Below are 15527 nucleotides of genomic sequence, written 5' to 3' on the forward strand. Positions count from 1 at the left end.
GAACAGAAGGTAGAGATGCGGGGGGGGCAGTGGTGCCAGGTAGTGGTTGAAGAACCAGGAAGAGAGGTTAGACCACTGGGGAACACCACAAGTAGAGAGATAAAAGAAGGAAAATACCAAAGTTGGACCTGGGAGGGTTAATCAGTGCGAAAGGAGGTCAACCAGGCCTGGCCGGAGATACCCAAGTTGTCACAGACGATTGAGCAGGATCCCGTTGTTGACCATGTCGAAAGCAGAGGATAGATCAAGGAGAATAAGGACAGAAAGAAGGTTAGAGTCTAGAATAGAGAGCAAGTCATCACGGGTGTTCAGGATAGCAGTTTCCATGCTTCTGGCTGCTCTGAAGCCAGACTGGTGGTCATGGAGACAACCAACAAATTCAGTATGAAGATTAAGCTGGGAGATGGCCAGTTTTACCAGGAGTTTGCCCAGGAAAGGAGTGATGAAGATCAGTGATAGTTTGCTGGAGAGGAAGGATCGGCAAAGGGCTTCTTATGGAGGGGGTGCACAAGGGAGTGCTTACGGTGGGAGGGGAAGGTTCCAGTGGCAAAGGAGTGATTGCAGAAATTGGCAAAGGCTGGAGAAAGGGTGTTGATGGGGTCCTTAATGGTGGAGATACGGCCGGAGCTGGGCCTGGAATGGTAGAGGGAGAGGAAGAGGAGGCAGAGGAAGAGGGGGAAAAGGACAGGATGTGCTGAGTTTTAGTAGTGAAATAAGATGCCAGAGCCATACAAAGGGCCTGGGAGGAACAGTAGAAGTGGAGACTGCAGCAGGATTAGCCAGCTCCTTGCAGATTTTGAAAAGTTTGGCTGAGTTGTTAGAGGCCGCCGAGACGCAGGCTTGGATGTAAGCTCTCTTCTCAGAAAGGACTCAGAGTCTGTATTGCCTTTGGAGCAGGTGGTAGGCCAGTTTGACAGAGGATGAGCCTGATTCTCTCCACTAGCGCTTAAGGGTGGCAAGGTCGGAAACATACCAAGAGCTGCACTTGGATTCAGGCTTCAAACGGATCCTCATGACACCAGGCAAGGACATCCAGAGTGTTAGAAATTGAGAGTTGAAGGTTGGAAAGGTCTGTGTCAGAGTGTGAGTCAGCCAAAGATATAGGAGGAGGAGGGAAAGTAGCAGTGAAAGCCTTCACTGACGCACGCTTCATGGGCTTGATGAAAGAAAAGGTGGGTGGCAGTGCTAGGGTCGGCTTAATCTGAGGTGCAGAGAGCGACAGGTGAGAGGAGAGAAGAAAGTGGTCAGTCCAAGAGAGAGGAGTGGTGAGATGATTGGAGAGGGGGAGGTCTGACGAGATCAGAACATCCAGGGTGTGTCCTGCAGAGTCAAGCCAGAGGGAAGAATAGAGAGAGAGAGAGAGTCACAGAGGTTGCAAAAGAGCCTCGAGGAGGACCAGAGCCCTGGACCAGGCTATAGGCAGGCATACAAATGGATGTTATGGCCTCCAAGTAGGAGAAGTTGAGAGGTAGAGGCAGGGAGGGGGGAGGAGGAGAGGTCCGCCCACTCGAGAGGAAAAGGGCGACCTGGCCAGGCAGCCTGTAGCTGGTGAACACAGTGAGAAAGAGGCCAGAAGAGATAGAAAGCCTGCAAACTAGGCATTCAAATGAGTAGGCCGGCGTAGGAATGAAAGAAGTAGGGATCTACTCTGGGAAGATAAGGGCAACTCCCCCTCCAGGACAGGTGGTTCTGGGTTCGGAGAGGATCTTGCAGCCATCAGGGAGGAGAGTGTCAAAACCCATGACAGAGCTGGCCGTGAACCAAGTCTCGGTGAGACCAAGTACATCCAATTCAAGCTCTTCGAGGAGACATCAGATGTCCAAGGAGTGTTTGACAGCGGAGCGAGAGTTAAGAGTAGCGACGTGGAACAGATTGCCACCTTTGCAAGACTTCCATGGAGGGGTAGAGGCAAGAGATACACCCTGCAGAAGTGTTAGAGGTGCTCAAGAATGGACAGAGGTGGTAGTCTGAGAGGAAGAAGAGGGTGCCGGAGAGGTGGCAGAGGAAGGCGATGTCGGCAGGCCAGAGACGCAGTGGAGGGTGCCAGAGAGGTGGCAGAGGAAGCAGGCTGGTAGAGCGGCCAAAGCAGCAGCAGAGGATGCCAGAGAGGTGGCGGAGGAAGGAGGCGGCAGAGGAGTCAGAGAGGGGTAGGTAGGAGTAGGAGGAGACAGAAGTTCTATCGAAAAGGGGGAGATTGGCCTGAGGGCCTTGGACCAAGACGGTAACATTTAAGTAAACATTAATGATGGTCTTGGAGGAGTGGAAGGGGGCCAGGAGGTCCTCCCACCAGGTGCCACCATTAATGGAATAGTAGGAAAAAGGAGAAAGAACAGAGACCACATGGGGGGGTCCATTGGCCTGGAGAGGGAACGACAAAGAGGATGTTGGTGAGGGTCTGTCTGGAGGAAGCAATGGTGTGCATCAGCTATCGGGAGGACTGGTTGGAAGATCATGATGTCCCTTTTGAGCTTCTTCCTGCCAGACGTCATGAGAGGGATAGAAAAGATAGGGGAGACAGAGAGCACCGTAGAGGGTGCAGGCGGAGAGTAAGAGGGGGGGTGGCAGCCCAAACAGGAGGGGATGGTAGGGGTCACACGCTAGCAGCAAACAAGAGGGAGGCGCAAGGGGGGGCCACACACAATAGAGGGGTCAACAAGTACCCCACAAAACAAGAACACTGGAACCTTGCGGGCCCTAGCGTGAGTCGAGAAAACAGTGCAAGCAACAAATGTACACTACAATGGTACTCAAGGTTGTGCGCATGCAGGTACAACACAGAATACAAATCTGGTTGTCCTAGGCGACCTAGAGGGGGAGAAGAGAAATGCAAATGATGCAGCACATAGACAATACAATGGTAACACTACAAAACAAAATATGCAAACACTGGTGATCCTACGAGACCTGGAAGTAAGAGGAAAATACAAGCAATGCAGTGGAATGACAATACAATAGTCACAGTACAAAAGGGCGTGGAATGCAGAGACACAAGCAGGGAAGAATACACTGGGCGTGGTTCCAGGGAGCCTGAAGAGGAGGGATTGGAGGGCCTGGGTTGCATGGGGAGCAACGCTTACAAGGATGCGCAAAGCAGGAGAGTGGGGATAATTAACGTGGGAAGCAACGCAGAGAGGGATGCCCTAGGCCAGGGGATCAGAGACAGGTGCGTGGGGAGCAACACAGAGAGGGATGCCCTCGGCCAGGGGAGCGGGTACAGTAATGTGGGGAGCAACGCAGGGAGGGAGAAGGGCAGATGCGCAGGAGGGGGATGTGGGTGCAAGAAGAAACGCAATTACAGGGAGTTGCGAGGAGTGCAGCAATGGTATTCTCCCTCCCTGCACCTTCTTAACATGCGGACGTAGGTGTAGGTTGAAATCGTCTGCATTCACAATCTGCGCTGCTACCCCATCCCCGCCTAACAACTGCTTCGCCCAACACTGCGGCCTTGTCATGCGAGGGCTATGCCGCAGAGTGTCCGCTCCTCGGTTCTTAAAGGCTCGGGAGCATGGAAAGTTGCATTTCGTGCCACGTCTCGTCTGTGTACTTGCTCAAACTTCTCCCCCATATTGGCAACTCATGCTTCTGTATATGGTTGGGGTTTACCTTTATACTTTTTTTTTTGTCTGCATTCAAACGTTCTTCTTATAGCACCTTGCCTTTGTACTTTGCCTTGGCTGCATTCAAACAAACTTTGCCATTGTATATTTCCTGCATTAGCATTCTTGTAACATTCAATAACTTGACGGCGGGTTGTTAGACAAACTTGCAATTTTTTTGCCAGCGTCTCCGACATTGCTCGCGTCTCTCTGTTATGGCTACTGCTTCTGCCTTCTAGATTGGAGCTCTGCGGTCACACAGCAGCTCTCCCTCTCGACCCGGGATGAATTCTGCTGCCTCGACTAGCGACCAAACCTCCTGCACTTCTCCTGGTGTCTGCACTGTCCTGGCTCGCTCACAGCGACCCTCTTGCTATCCCACTGGCCTTCTCTGCTTTGCTGGCTCCATCAGTGTGATCCGCGTTCAGGATCACCAGCGTGGATGGCAACGACCTGCATTTCCCTTCCACAAAACGCTGCACCATTTTTAAATGTCCCACTAAATGAAGGTTTGCAAAAACAACTAGTCAGCGTATTGTATTGCGAGCTACTGTCACTTTGCACAAATTCCCATGTCGTCCTCCTTGTCTCAGTACATGTGTGGTTATGGGAGCTGAGTCCATATTGAATCTTAACTCTAGGATGTTTTTTCTTATGAACTTCACATAAAGGCACATTAGAAACAAAAATGTGTTATATGTTGGTTGTGGGTGTTGGCGCAATGTCTGGGGGAGGGAGACATTCCCACAAACAGATTAGGCAGTCCCTGGCAGGAGAGTACACCAGGAGTGCCAGCTGAATTGTTGTTAGCAAACCTAAACAAGGTCTGGGGAAGGGAGACATTCCCCCCACCTTTGTTAAACCTCCAAGCCAAGCCTGAGAAAGGCCAGGGGAAGAGAGACATTCCCTCAACCATATTGAAATGCCAAGAGAAGCCTTATTAAGGCCAGGAGACGGAAGACATTCCCCAACCATACTGAACTGCCAAGAGAAGCCTGAGAAAAGCCATGGGAAGGGAGAAATGCCCCCTAATTTGTGAACCATACCCGTCCAGAATAAGGTAGTCATTCTTCTGGGCCCAGAAGAGACAAATCTAGTTTAGTTTGGTTATAAGCGTACAGGATATAAGTAGGATTTTGACGGTGGAAACTTCGGACATTTTGACATTTCCTTAGTATTTTGTTGAGGCAGCGAAACCCTTTCCGACAGTTAGGAATTACTAGGTTTCCTTCAATCTTTTGGTGTAAATAAAAGTCTTTGCCCAAAAGCATGCCACCCGTGTGCCAGCCTCCTCCTTCCCTAGCCTTACTCTACACAGAGCATAAACCATCCAGATGTGCTCGACCTCCTCACAGATTAGAATAGCAACAGATCCTCTCCAGCTGGCTGATGGGCAGAGATCCGCTTACAAGCACCATTTTGGGGTCTTTCCTCTGGATAGTCAATGCATCTTCATCGTTCTGATCTCCAAAAGTGGGCAGAACATTCTGGGAGAGATGTCACAATTGTGGTATACAGTTACGTCACTGCTTCCTTTTTCTGCTGGTTAATTCACCGCCCCCACCTCCGACATGCACTCAACCCATCATTTCCCTTGCTCAGCATACTACCATCATGCCATTGGTTTGGAAACTTGTAGATCACCTGAAAGCATCTAAGATGACCAGAAATCTCCTCTTTTGCATGGCGTCCCGCTGCACTTGTTGCTGCTACCTGCCCTCATCCCATGCTCAGGCGTGGACTACTGGTCCTAAGACAGTTGGTGCCTAAAACAAAAGGACTTTCACTCATCTGCATGAAATTGGAGCTTCCAATTCTGGCTACCATGGCCGGTTCTCATATATATGCCCACTTGATGCCATTTAGATGAAGAAAAGGAATCTACCAAAGACCGGAGATCTTGTTTCATGCCCTCAATACAGGATATAGGCACCAGTGCCGGGGCAGCTGCAGTTCATGTGAAGTACCAGCTAAGATTGTATGCGACTATTATCACTGGGGTGTGCGCCCCTCCTTTCTGCGATTAGGATATTCAAATGAACACAGTCTGGGGCAAAACTGAGACTCCAAATTCAGACACATGGATACCAAATATATAAGAGCTCAAGTGAGGACAATTGCTTAGTTTTACTTAAGGTTAGGAAAGGTGCAAAACTGCTCGTGAAAAATCAATGCAGGTGAAGGTGTGTGCACGGATGTGATAAACACAGACACAGGAACAGACCAGGCAAACACAGAGGATGCTGGCTAGACACTAGAGCGGGGCCAGGATGGCAATTTAGGATTTGGCAATTTGGCGCCATGACGTCTCGTCGTTGCAGGGTCTGCCGGCAGATGTGGTACGGGAGGTGATTCCCAGTCATGCCATCACTCCTCTAGAGATAGAAAGGTCCACCCCTATCACCAACACCCATCATGGGATCCAGCGCGGCTACGATTTCTTCAGTTCTACTCTGGTCATACATTTCAGTCCATGAGATCAGTCCAATATTAGCCCGTGAAAGGGGCGCCTGAGCCAAGTCGGCTGGGCACAATCCAAATGACAGCAAGTCAAGCCCTCCACAATTGCTAATCTGTTTTTGCTGCACCCTGTAGCACATACAAGCAGCTTACAGCCAGCAGAAATGCTTGATAACATTTTTGCAGATTGTGTTAATGGAGCAAAAGGGGAAGTTCACAAGTACTGTGAGGACATTGAATCTTGAAGGTCAATAGCGAGCAGCAGTAGGAAAAACAAACAGGGGAAGAGCACCAGGCACAGAGTCTGCCGACTTTAATTCAATCAGAAAAGGGACTTTTGCTAGAACCCTTGGCAAAAAGGGCTCATTGCGGAGTCAGTTTCCTCACAACTGAGAGCACAACAAGTAGGGAAAAGTGTAAAGGGGCATCTGGCAGGACATGTGGAGGCTGCGAGCCAGATATGCCATGCCGCTAGACTAAAAAAAGGCTTATAGTAGTGGCATACTACCTGGCACAGCTGCCAACACTAGGTATTTCTGCTGGTACCAGAAAATAGTCATGACCATCTGCATCCAGACAGAAAGCGGGCATGACCTCTCGCAATGTGTCCAACCGATTCCACCATTCTCCGATTAGGACTACTGTGGTCTTCTGACTCCACTATAAACCTTCAAACTTAATCTAAGCTGCAGTGGGGTCGGTACTCACCCTTGTACCAAACAGGCTAGGGCAGCCGTATGCGTTTGCCCAGTAGGGATGCGTTTGTGCCAGTTAGCCTACACTGCGCCTCAGCGGAGGCTTTCTTAAGCCTTCGCATGTCTATGCTAAATACCCAAACCTTTGTTAGGATTTCATGCTTGATGCATCCAATACCAATAAGATGAACTCATGTCGGTTTCAGCCAGAGTGAAACTCCTGTGTGACGCTTACCACTACAACACAAATTCATGTGCCCAACGCGAAGGTAATGCCCCGTGCACCCCTTTACCTTTGGGGTTTTTGTCTGTGTTTATTTTCGGCCCCGAAGCAGCCATTGTCTCTGCCTCCCTTCCCTGTTGGTTCCCGGCCTGGTGTCCCACCCCCCTCCCCTGATTGGCCAATCGGATCCTATTAATTTGCATAGAACCAGGACAGCCCATTAGCCAGCAGCCCCTGCTGCTAAGGGCCCCAAGGCAAAACAGGCTCCTACACCAGCAGCTCCAAAGTGTGTCTGCAGGTGTCAGCAGGGGAGGCCAGGGTCGACCGTCAACCTGAAGCAACCATCAATGTAGGTGGGGAGTAAAGAGATCACTGTACTCCGGAAGGCATGCCACTCTATCTACCCTCAGAACATAGCACACCAGGCTGTTAATAGTAACCACTTTAACAACTAGATATAACTGTGAATGTTATCCGATGCCCCATTTAGATATAACTGAATATTAGCTTGCATTGCTTCTAGACAGGATTGTGAATGTTAGGCAGTGCCACATTTAGATATAATTGTGAATATTGGCTTGCGTCACATTAGTCAGGATTGTGAATATGATCCAGTTCTGCATCTAGATAGAAATGTGGAAATTAGCACGAATCACATCTAGATAGCGAGGCCACTAACCAACCCACTAACAATCTCAATCCTCTGCTTACACCTCTCAAACTCTAAGCAAACACAACCACAACCCTAAAGCACAGCAAACCGCACAAACTTTTCTACAGCGCAACAACAAAACAAATCACGCATAGCTTTGCACAACAGAACACAATGGCTACCAACCGAAAAGCACACCTAAGCTCAGCTAATGGTGCTAACCGAAATGAAGTTGCCAACAACACATCAATGCTCTCTTGCACTTTTCCTGCTCTGTCCTACTAGCTCAGACCACTCCCTTTGCTTTTCCGATCCGCCAGAGCACCAGAGGATCACTCCGGTGGTGAAAGTGCGCGGTACAAAACATTAACATGTATGTATAGAACTGTAGTCAAAACACATCCGTTTAGGACGCTACTCTGAGACTACACCGCATAGGGTGGTGCCATTGGCTTACACCCATTTCTCACTAATTTATTTGACAATACCAATCAAAGTTACAGCCCAGCCACGTGTATGCCATATTGGGCAGCCTTCTATTAAGCCCGCTGGTTTGGCACCAGAATGTAATCTGCCTGCATGCAATGCCCTCTGGGGTAGGACCATTCCCACTGTAGCCCCCTGCATCCATTCTTCTTACTTTGCCAGTGGCCGCCGGGCTCGGTTCACTGCATCGAGGTCAGCATAGCGCAGGTCCAACTGGCACCCAACTAAGACGATCGGTGTGCGTGGGCAGAAGTGCTTAATCTCAGGGTACCACATGGTCTTCACATGTCGGAGCGAGTTGGGGTTTGCCAAGGAAAAGCATAGGACGACCACATCGGACCTGAAAGCAAATAAAAGAACAGGTCAAAGTTTGCAGCTTCAAGGGGGCTATGAAATTATGATGCAAAGGTGGGACGGGTCTCCAAGGCTCGAGCCGACATATAGACAGCATTTGAAATAAGCGGCAAACAAAAAACATTAGCACCATAGCGGCACATGTATAAAGGTGCATCAGAGTGATTAACACCCCTCCATGTCCAACATGTAAATGTGCAAAGGTCCTCTTTGAGGTCTTCATCAAGGCATTGCTAATCTAATTAAAAGAACACAAAATTAGAATGGTATAATGGGAGGTGCTTCATATCCAGGTTTATCACTAGACACCCAAATCTAGAGTGGTGATGCTATAGACCTTTGGCTATTTACTGGAGTGGTGATGCAGCATCCCTCCATGTCCTATATACCTTTGGCCAGTTACTGGAGTGGTGATGCAGCATCCCTCCATGTCCTATAGACCTTTGGCCAGTTACTGGAGTGGTGATGCAGCATACCTCCATGTCCTATAGACCTTTGGCCAGTTACTGGAGTGGTGATGCAGCATCCCTCCATGTCCTATAGACCTTTGGTCAGTTACTGGAGTGGTGATGCAGCATCCCTCCATGTCCTATAGACCTTTGGCCAGTTACTGGAGTGGTGATGCAGCATCCCTCCATGTCCTATAGCCCTTTGGTCAGTTACTGGAGTGGTGATGCAGCATCCCTCCATGTCCTATAGACCTTTGGCCAGTTACTGGAGTGGTGATGCAGCATCCCTCCATGTCCTGTAGACCTTTGGCTATTTACTGGAAGGATAAACCCTGTTGTGTTGTGAATACCCAATAAATGAACTGTCGGGGAACCTTTCTGTGTATAACGACCCAAAGGCTAAATTAAGTGATAAACATTTCTTGGGCGAGCTGGGACCCAACGTCGGCTTTACCACCTCAACTGATGGCAACCAATGCCCAATTGGATCTACTCCCACCCCCTGCTGATCAGATCTTGTTTTCTGGAAGCCGGTTTACAGCACTCCATGTGGTGCTACATGAAAATCCCCATGTGATTGAGATGCGCTCGCAGCAAGAAGTGTTTATGGCGAATAGTATAGATGCTCTGGGGAGCCAGGCCTCTGCTTCATCAAATACCTTCACTTCAAGGTATTCATTGAGGGGTTACATTTTAAGTTGCAAGCCACTAGGCAGCCATAAAAATTCACTCGCCACCTCAATTTTACACATTGCACACTCTTTCTTACTCACCAATTATCAATAGACAATCAATGGCGAGTCCAAAATATTTATCCCATGAGAATACCAATGGAGGGAGGTGAAACACTGAATAAAGGTTCATTGATACCAGTTCATAAAATGAACCAATACATTGCCTCCACGGTGAAGGGGCAGGGAAATCAGGCGTGCAGCGCCATTGAGCTAATTGCCCAGTGTCTGTATGCATGTGTGCAAGGAGTGTCTATGTAATGTTTGTGAAAAATGAGTGTGTGAATGAGTGTATGATGTAAGAAAGGGCCGGTGTGTGCATGTAAATGAGCGAGTGTATGGTAAATGGGATGTTATATTGAGTGAGTGAACGTGCAACTATCTGTGCGCCTATGTGTAATGCTGGGCTGCTACCATTTGATACTTGGGCCCAAAAGAGGGGGCGGAGCCTCCAGGTTTGGCACACCCATTTTTTATAGTGTCTCCTTCCATCACGTTAGCTCCGCCCCCAAAATTTAGGTTCATTCATACTACTTAAAACAAGCCATGCAATTCAGAGTGGGGAAATGGAAGCATGAAAAATATGCTGTTAGAAAGAATTCTCAGAAATGTGCCAATTCCCTTCTACCTTAGGGACCCCAGCACTTTTGCTGGACTTTTCATTTCTAACCTGGAGAGAGTGAGCCCTTTTTCGCACCCTCTAATGTATTTTTATTGTGATTGGGACTATGTGTTTCTTTTGGTTGTGAAGTCTGACGAACTCCATAGGCATCATCTTTACATTGTGTCACACAGCACCTTCAGTGCAGTGGCACAGGGAGGTCTTCCACATTTCCTAAAGGTTTAAATACCTTCTTTTGGATAAACTACTGTTTCCAAGAGCAGTGAAGTGAAATTGACTTAGGACCATAGGGTGCTGGAGGGGTTACTTAGTATCCCCTTTGTCTAGTTGCTCATGTAACATTTTTATGTTACCCTTTCTACAGTTAATGGCTGGTGGCAGTGGTTTACTGTTTCCTACCATTGTGTGTTTTTACCGCAGGCTGCAATTGCAGCTGCAGTAAAGTACCCCTGGGTGGCCATTTTGTCAAAATGGCACCGGTCTTCTTTTTTCGCCATTTCTTGGAAAAGGTCCTTCTTGAGATTCTCTGCGCACCAAACCACGTTTGGTCCCTTTGTTCGTTTTGTCTTTAGAGGGATTCACTGGTGAAGTACCCCTCTGGCTCCAGCGTGTCTGGCAGGACAGGAAGTGAGGGAGGTGCCAGAATCTCCCTGTGCTTAATCCCCTTCGTTATAGGAATGCACCCAAAGGTGATTAGCCGGCTGGCTGTCCTTGAAGGACAGCCACCCTGCTGTGTGAGTGACAGCTAGGCTGCAAATTAATGGGAGAAACCTGCATAAAAGGGAAGGCGTTTGGCTTGGAAGGCAGAGTCGACCACTGGACGAATGAATCTGAAGAAGAACTTGGAAGAGATGCTTGCTGCAACCTCTGGACCATTGATTCACCCGGTGAAGCCCTGCTGCATTGCTGAAGCTCCAAATTCGCCTCAACTAAAACACCACCTGCAAAGGACGATTCCCATTGGGTTGATGGGACCAATCAACCCCAAGAAGAGCTCATCTGGAAATCCTCTCATAGCTGGCTGTACTTCCATTGCTGATGCAGGGACCTATTGCCAGGGAGAGGAACACCAGAATAGTGTGTCTCGTTTTTAAGTCAAGCCCGAGCTCCAGGAAGATCCTCTGGACTCCCAAGAAGCAGGACTAACCAAGCCTGAGCCACCTCAACAGAGTGCTTGGTCCCAGATGCAAGGAAAGTCCATAAAAGGTGCTATTTGCGAAAGCCGCGAGAAGCTGACACAGCGAAGTGCCACTGATCCGAAGTTTGCCCATTGCTGCCGCCGATCTTCAATTCATAGTGCAGGAATACCCAGACATCCTCCCTCTTGTCCCCACGACTTGAGGCCCAGGAACAACAGGATCTGCAGACCTACACAGGAACAGAAGCCAGCTGGAACCAATTTCTTCAAACCAAAAGGCACTGTAATAGTAAAGGGTTGCTTCCCTCTTGTTGTGTAGACTTGCTAGCTCTCAGTTGAGACTTTTCTTGGTTGCCATTACAGAGTTTCACCCAGCTTGTGGCCCTACAGTGATTTCATTTTCTACAAAGATTTCTAACACATTGTGCAAGGCTTTCTAATATGCATCAAATAACACTAGCCAGTACAAACATAAAAAGAGCACTCGGTCCGGTTTAACGTGCAATTTGATGGTTATAATTTAGCATGAGGAAGTACCAGAGTTTGGGGTAGAATGCATGGCGTGAGAAGGAGTGTCTTAGGACTACTTATTATGTTTGTAAATCCATGTTGTCTCAATCGATTTTAAATGAACAATTGAAAATAAAATGTTAATGTTTTTGCACGTTTAACCGGACCGAGTGCTCCTTTATCTTTGCACTGGCTATAGATGTTTGTTGCACAATAGAAAGCAACTATGTAGTCGGGCAGTTGTCAGAAAGTTCAATACGGTTTCTCCCACAACCGTTTTACAGCACCCGCTGGCTGTAGGCTAGTGCACCACTTGGATCTGCAGTCCCATCCCTGTAATTTAATACTACCCGCTGGGATAGAAATTAAGCTTGGATAAGTAGGAGCCAAAAGCAGCTCCTGGGTATCCAGCATTAATCAGTGACCAAGAGCTACCATGGCAGGACGATGAGCTAGTGCATAGCGTTTCGCAAATCTAACTTCCATATGAGATACAAAATTATCTTGTCCCTTATTTATGACCCCCTTATGCTTTCATTGTTGTATAGATGTGTCCTAAAGTTTATTGATAGATTGTCCCTAATGCACAGAGTTAAATACAAAAAGGCGTTTTACTTCTGCATCAGCTGAGGTGAGGAGCCAAACGTTGCTCCTGGAAGCTGTGTTAAGCTAACCAGGCTCTTCAAGACAACAAGCAGGAGCTAACTAGGTGCCAGAGCCCCTTAATTTTGACGTATCATCAACATTTAGGAGGTGACTGCCTTGCTGAAGGCACGGTGCAGAGACAGGCGTCGAGATAAAAGGTAAGTTTTATTTTCATTTTACAAAATAAAAACAACACATTGGCACCCGTGTAGAGATCTACACGGGTGCTAATGGGAAGGGGAAGTGGGAAACCGGGAAGGGAAGCGCCCGACACTAATGAAAGTGCCCGGAACGCAGGTTTTCCTTTGCGAATACAGCCAGCGTTCCGGGCATTTTCATTGACTAAGGGCACCTCAAAGAGTGCCAATGCTACACCTAAACTTGCTATGATAAACTTACCAGAGCATACTCCTAATATGCTTCTATTTTGAGAAGCAGTCGGAGAGGAATTGATTACGAGCCAAAGAATCAGAACTAACAACCTTCAGGCCATTGTGATGAATCAGAAGTGGTTATCCCAAAGACCCAGTGATCCAGATAAGATTTTGAAGTTGGGAGTAAAATATTTTTTTAGGGAGTAAAAAGGTATGTCTCTTTCATAATGGGAGTATTTTATAAGGGAGTACAAATATGTTTTAACTATAAAACAAATGTTTTTGTAATAAATACTTTGTTGCAGCTAGTTTATTCATGCGCATTAAGAGATACGTGTTCACATCATCATATCAGGCAGTAATAGTAATTTGTTCCTGTGGTACCAAGTGCACTACTGGTCCAAACGTATCCATGAAGCTGTGTGGATGAAAACAGGGGCACAACGTCCTATGTGTATGTTTCCTATTTGTTGTTCAGAGAATTTGTACTCCTTATTCTTATTTTGGGGGAGTATTTGCCTATTTTTAGAGAGTAAAAGTGTTTGATATACCCCTTATCTCTAGGGCTGCCTGGGTCCATTCTGATGTGGCCAGGGACAGGCCCCGAGGGTGGTGTTCTGCGAGAGGATCACATGGCAGGGGACTTGGGGCAGGAATATTGGGACAACCCTCTAACTTCTCTAATGATCCCACAGTTTTGATGGCCATTGTAAAATTGAGGCCTTTGATATAAAAAGGAACCAGAACATTAGGTGCTTCCAAGTCCCATAGTGCTCTAAGCAATGGAACGAGGAAGAGAGGCTCAGAGGTACAGGACTGCAGAGTGCAGTCTTGTTGTTCTAATGACCCACACCAAAGCGGGACGTCTGACTATTTAAAGTGCCTTCAGGTGCAGGCCAAAGGAATAAGTAACCAGCAGCAGTGGGAGCAGCAGTAGCAAGACGCCGGAACCGCTGCTGTGTTCATAGCGGATTGCGGTCCCCAGAGAGTCGTAGAAGTCGGTAACCTGAAGTGCAGAGGTAGCGCAGCGGGAAGCAGTATTGTGAAAGGCTGCCCCGTGGGAGAGAGAAGCACTCAAACTAATGTGCCCTATTTCGGCGCCTGGGGCACACCGGAATACACAAGGTGCACTGCAGACTTCCCGTCAGAAAGGTGTGGGTCGAGGGAGTGTATTTGTATTTGTATTTATTTTATTTGTATAGCGCACCAGGCCCGAAGGCAACCAGGCGCATTACTTTGATCAGCAGGTACATGAGTTACAACAATCAATTACATTCACACATGCAAAATAAGTTACAACAATCAAATAATGTTCATAAAGGTGCTGTACATAGCAATGCAGTTTGATAAGGAAGGCAAATTGGCAGGGGTAGTTAGACAAAAGATAGAACAGTGGTTAGGATCAGATGGCACGTGAAGGCAAATGGTCACATGCAGCGGATAGCCAAAGTTTGGTTTTGTATTTGAACAGGGTGGGTGGGGGTAAGGTTCTAATGGGGAGTGGCAGTGTGTTCCAGAGTTTGACGGCTAAGACTGGGAAGCTAGCGCCTCCGGCTGTCTGTAGCTTGCATCTGGGTTGGTGAGGCATTGTGCTTGGGAAGATCTGAGTGATCGTGCAGGTATATGGCACGTGAAGGCAAATGGTGCGAGAGAAGCGAGAGGCTAGGTAGATGGGGGCCAGGTTGTTAACACATTTGTGAGTAATGGCCAGGGATTTCAGTGATATCCTTTGGGCAACTGAGAGCCAGTGTAGACTCTTCCTCGTATCAGTGATGTGTGCAGATCTAGGAATGTTGAGGGCCGCTCTGATTGCATTACTTTGAGTGATTTGGAGTTTGTTGAGGTTGCGTTGGTTGGTGCCTTGATACAGAGCATTACAGTAATCGAGTTTGGACATAACCAAAGTCCTAGCAAGAATAATGCAGTTCTGAGTGGATAGGAAAGTACGGCAGGCTGTGATTAGCTTACATATGTAGGCAGAAGCAGCGACGACCGCATTAGTTTGTCTATTGAGGGAGAGTGTGGAATCAAGGTGGATTCCCAGTGTTTTTGTATCTTTGGATACTTTGATAGAGTTGCCATCAATATTGAAGGTGTTAAATGACGGGTCAAGCTTATTGAGTCTTTGTTGGGTGCCAAGGATGAGGAGCTCTGTCTTGTCATCGTTAAGACAGAGCTCGTGTTGAGCCATCCAAGCTTGGACAACTTGGTAGATGTCATTCAAGGCTTTGGAATCAACTGTGTAATCACCAGTAATGGGAATGAGTATCTGGGTGTCATCGGCGTAGTTGGTATAGGTGACACCCAGATAGACAAGCACATCAAACAGAGGTGTGGTAAATACATTGTAAAGTGTAGGGGGTACACATGACCCTTGTGGGACTCCACAAGTGACCGGAGTTGGATCTGCCGATGCAGTAGGAGAGAATACTCTCATATGCCTATTGTCCAAGAAGGAGCTAATCCAATTAGTCGCTTTTTCGGGAAAGTGGGCAGCTGTTTTCAAGTAATGGCAGAAGATTCGGTGATTGACCAAGTCGAAGACTGCTGACAGGTCCAGGAGTAGAAGGAGGGCCAATTTGCCTTTGTCTT

The 15527-nt window shown here is 47.8% G+C and overlaps 1 protein-coding gene across 1 annotated transcript in view; it reads right to left on the reverse strand.

Moving 5' to 3' along the window:
• LOC138516970 (rho-related BTB domain-containing protein 2-like) overlaps positions 1–15527 on the reverse strand; it is a 601113-nt gene that overhangs the window by 365284 nt on the left and 220302 nt on the right. The window contains exon 4 of the mRNA XM_069632455.1: positions 8267–8452. Coding sequence (XP_069488556.1) covers positions 8267–8452 — 186 coding nt within the window. The remainder of the gene's footprint in view (positions 1–8266; positions 8453–15527) is intronic.

The sequence above is a fragment of the Ambystoma mexicanum genome, chromosome 6q, assembly GCF_040938575.1.
Source record: "Ambystoma mexicanum isolate Mex_15411 chromosome 6q, UKY_AmexF1_1, whole genome shotgun sequence".
In the NCBI taxonomy this organism is placed as follows: Eukaryota; Metazoa; Chordata; class Amphibia; order Caudata; family Ambystomatidae; genus Ambystoma; species Ambystoma mexicanum.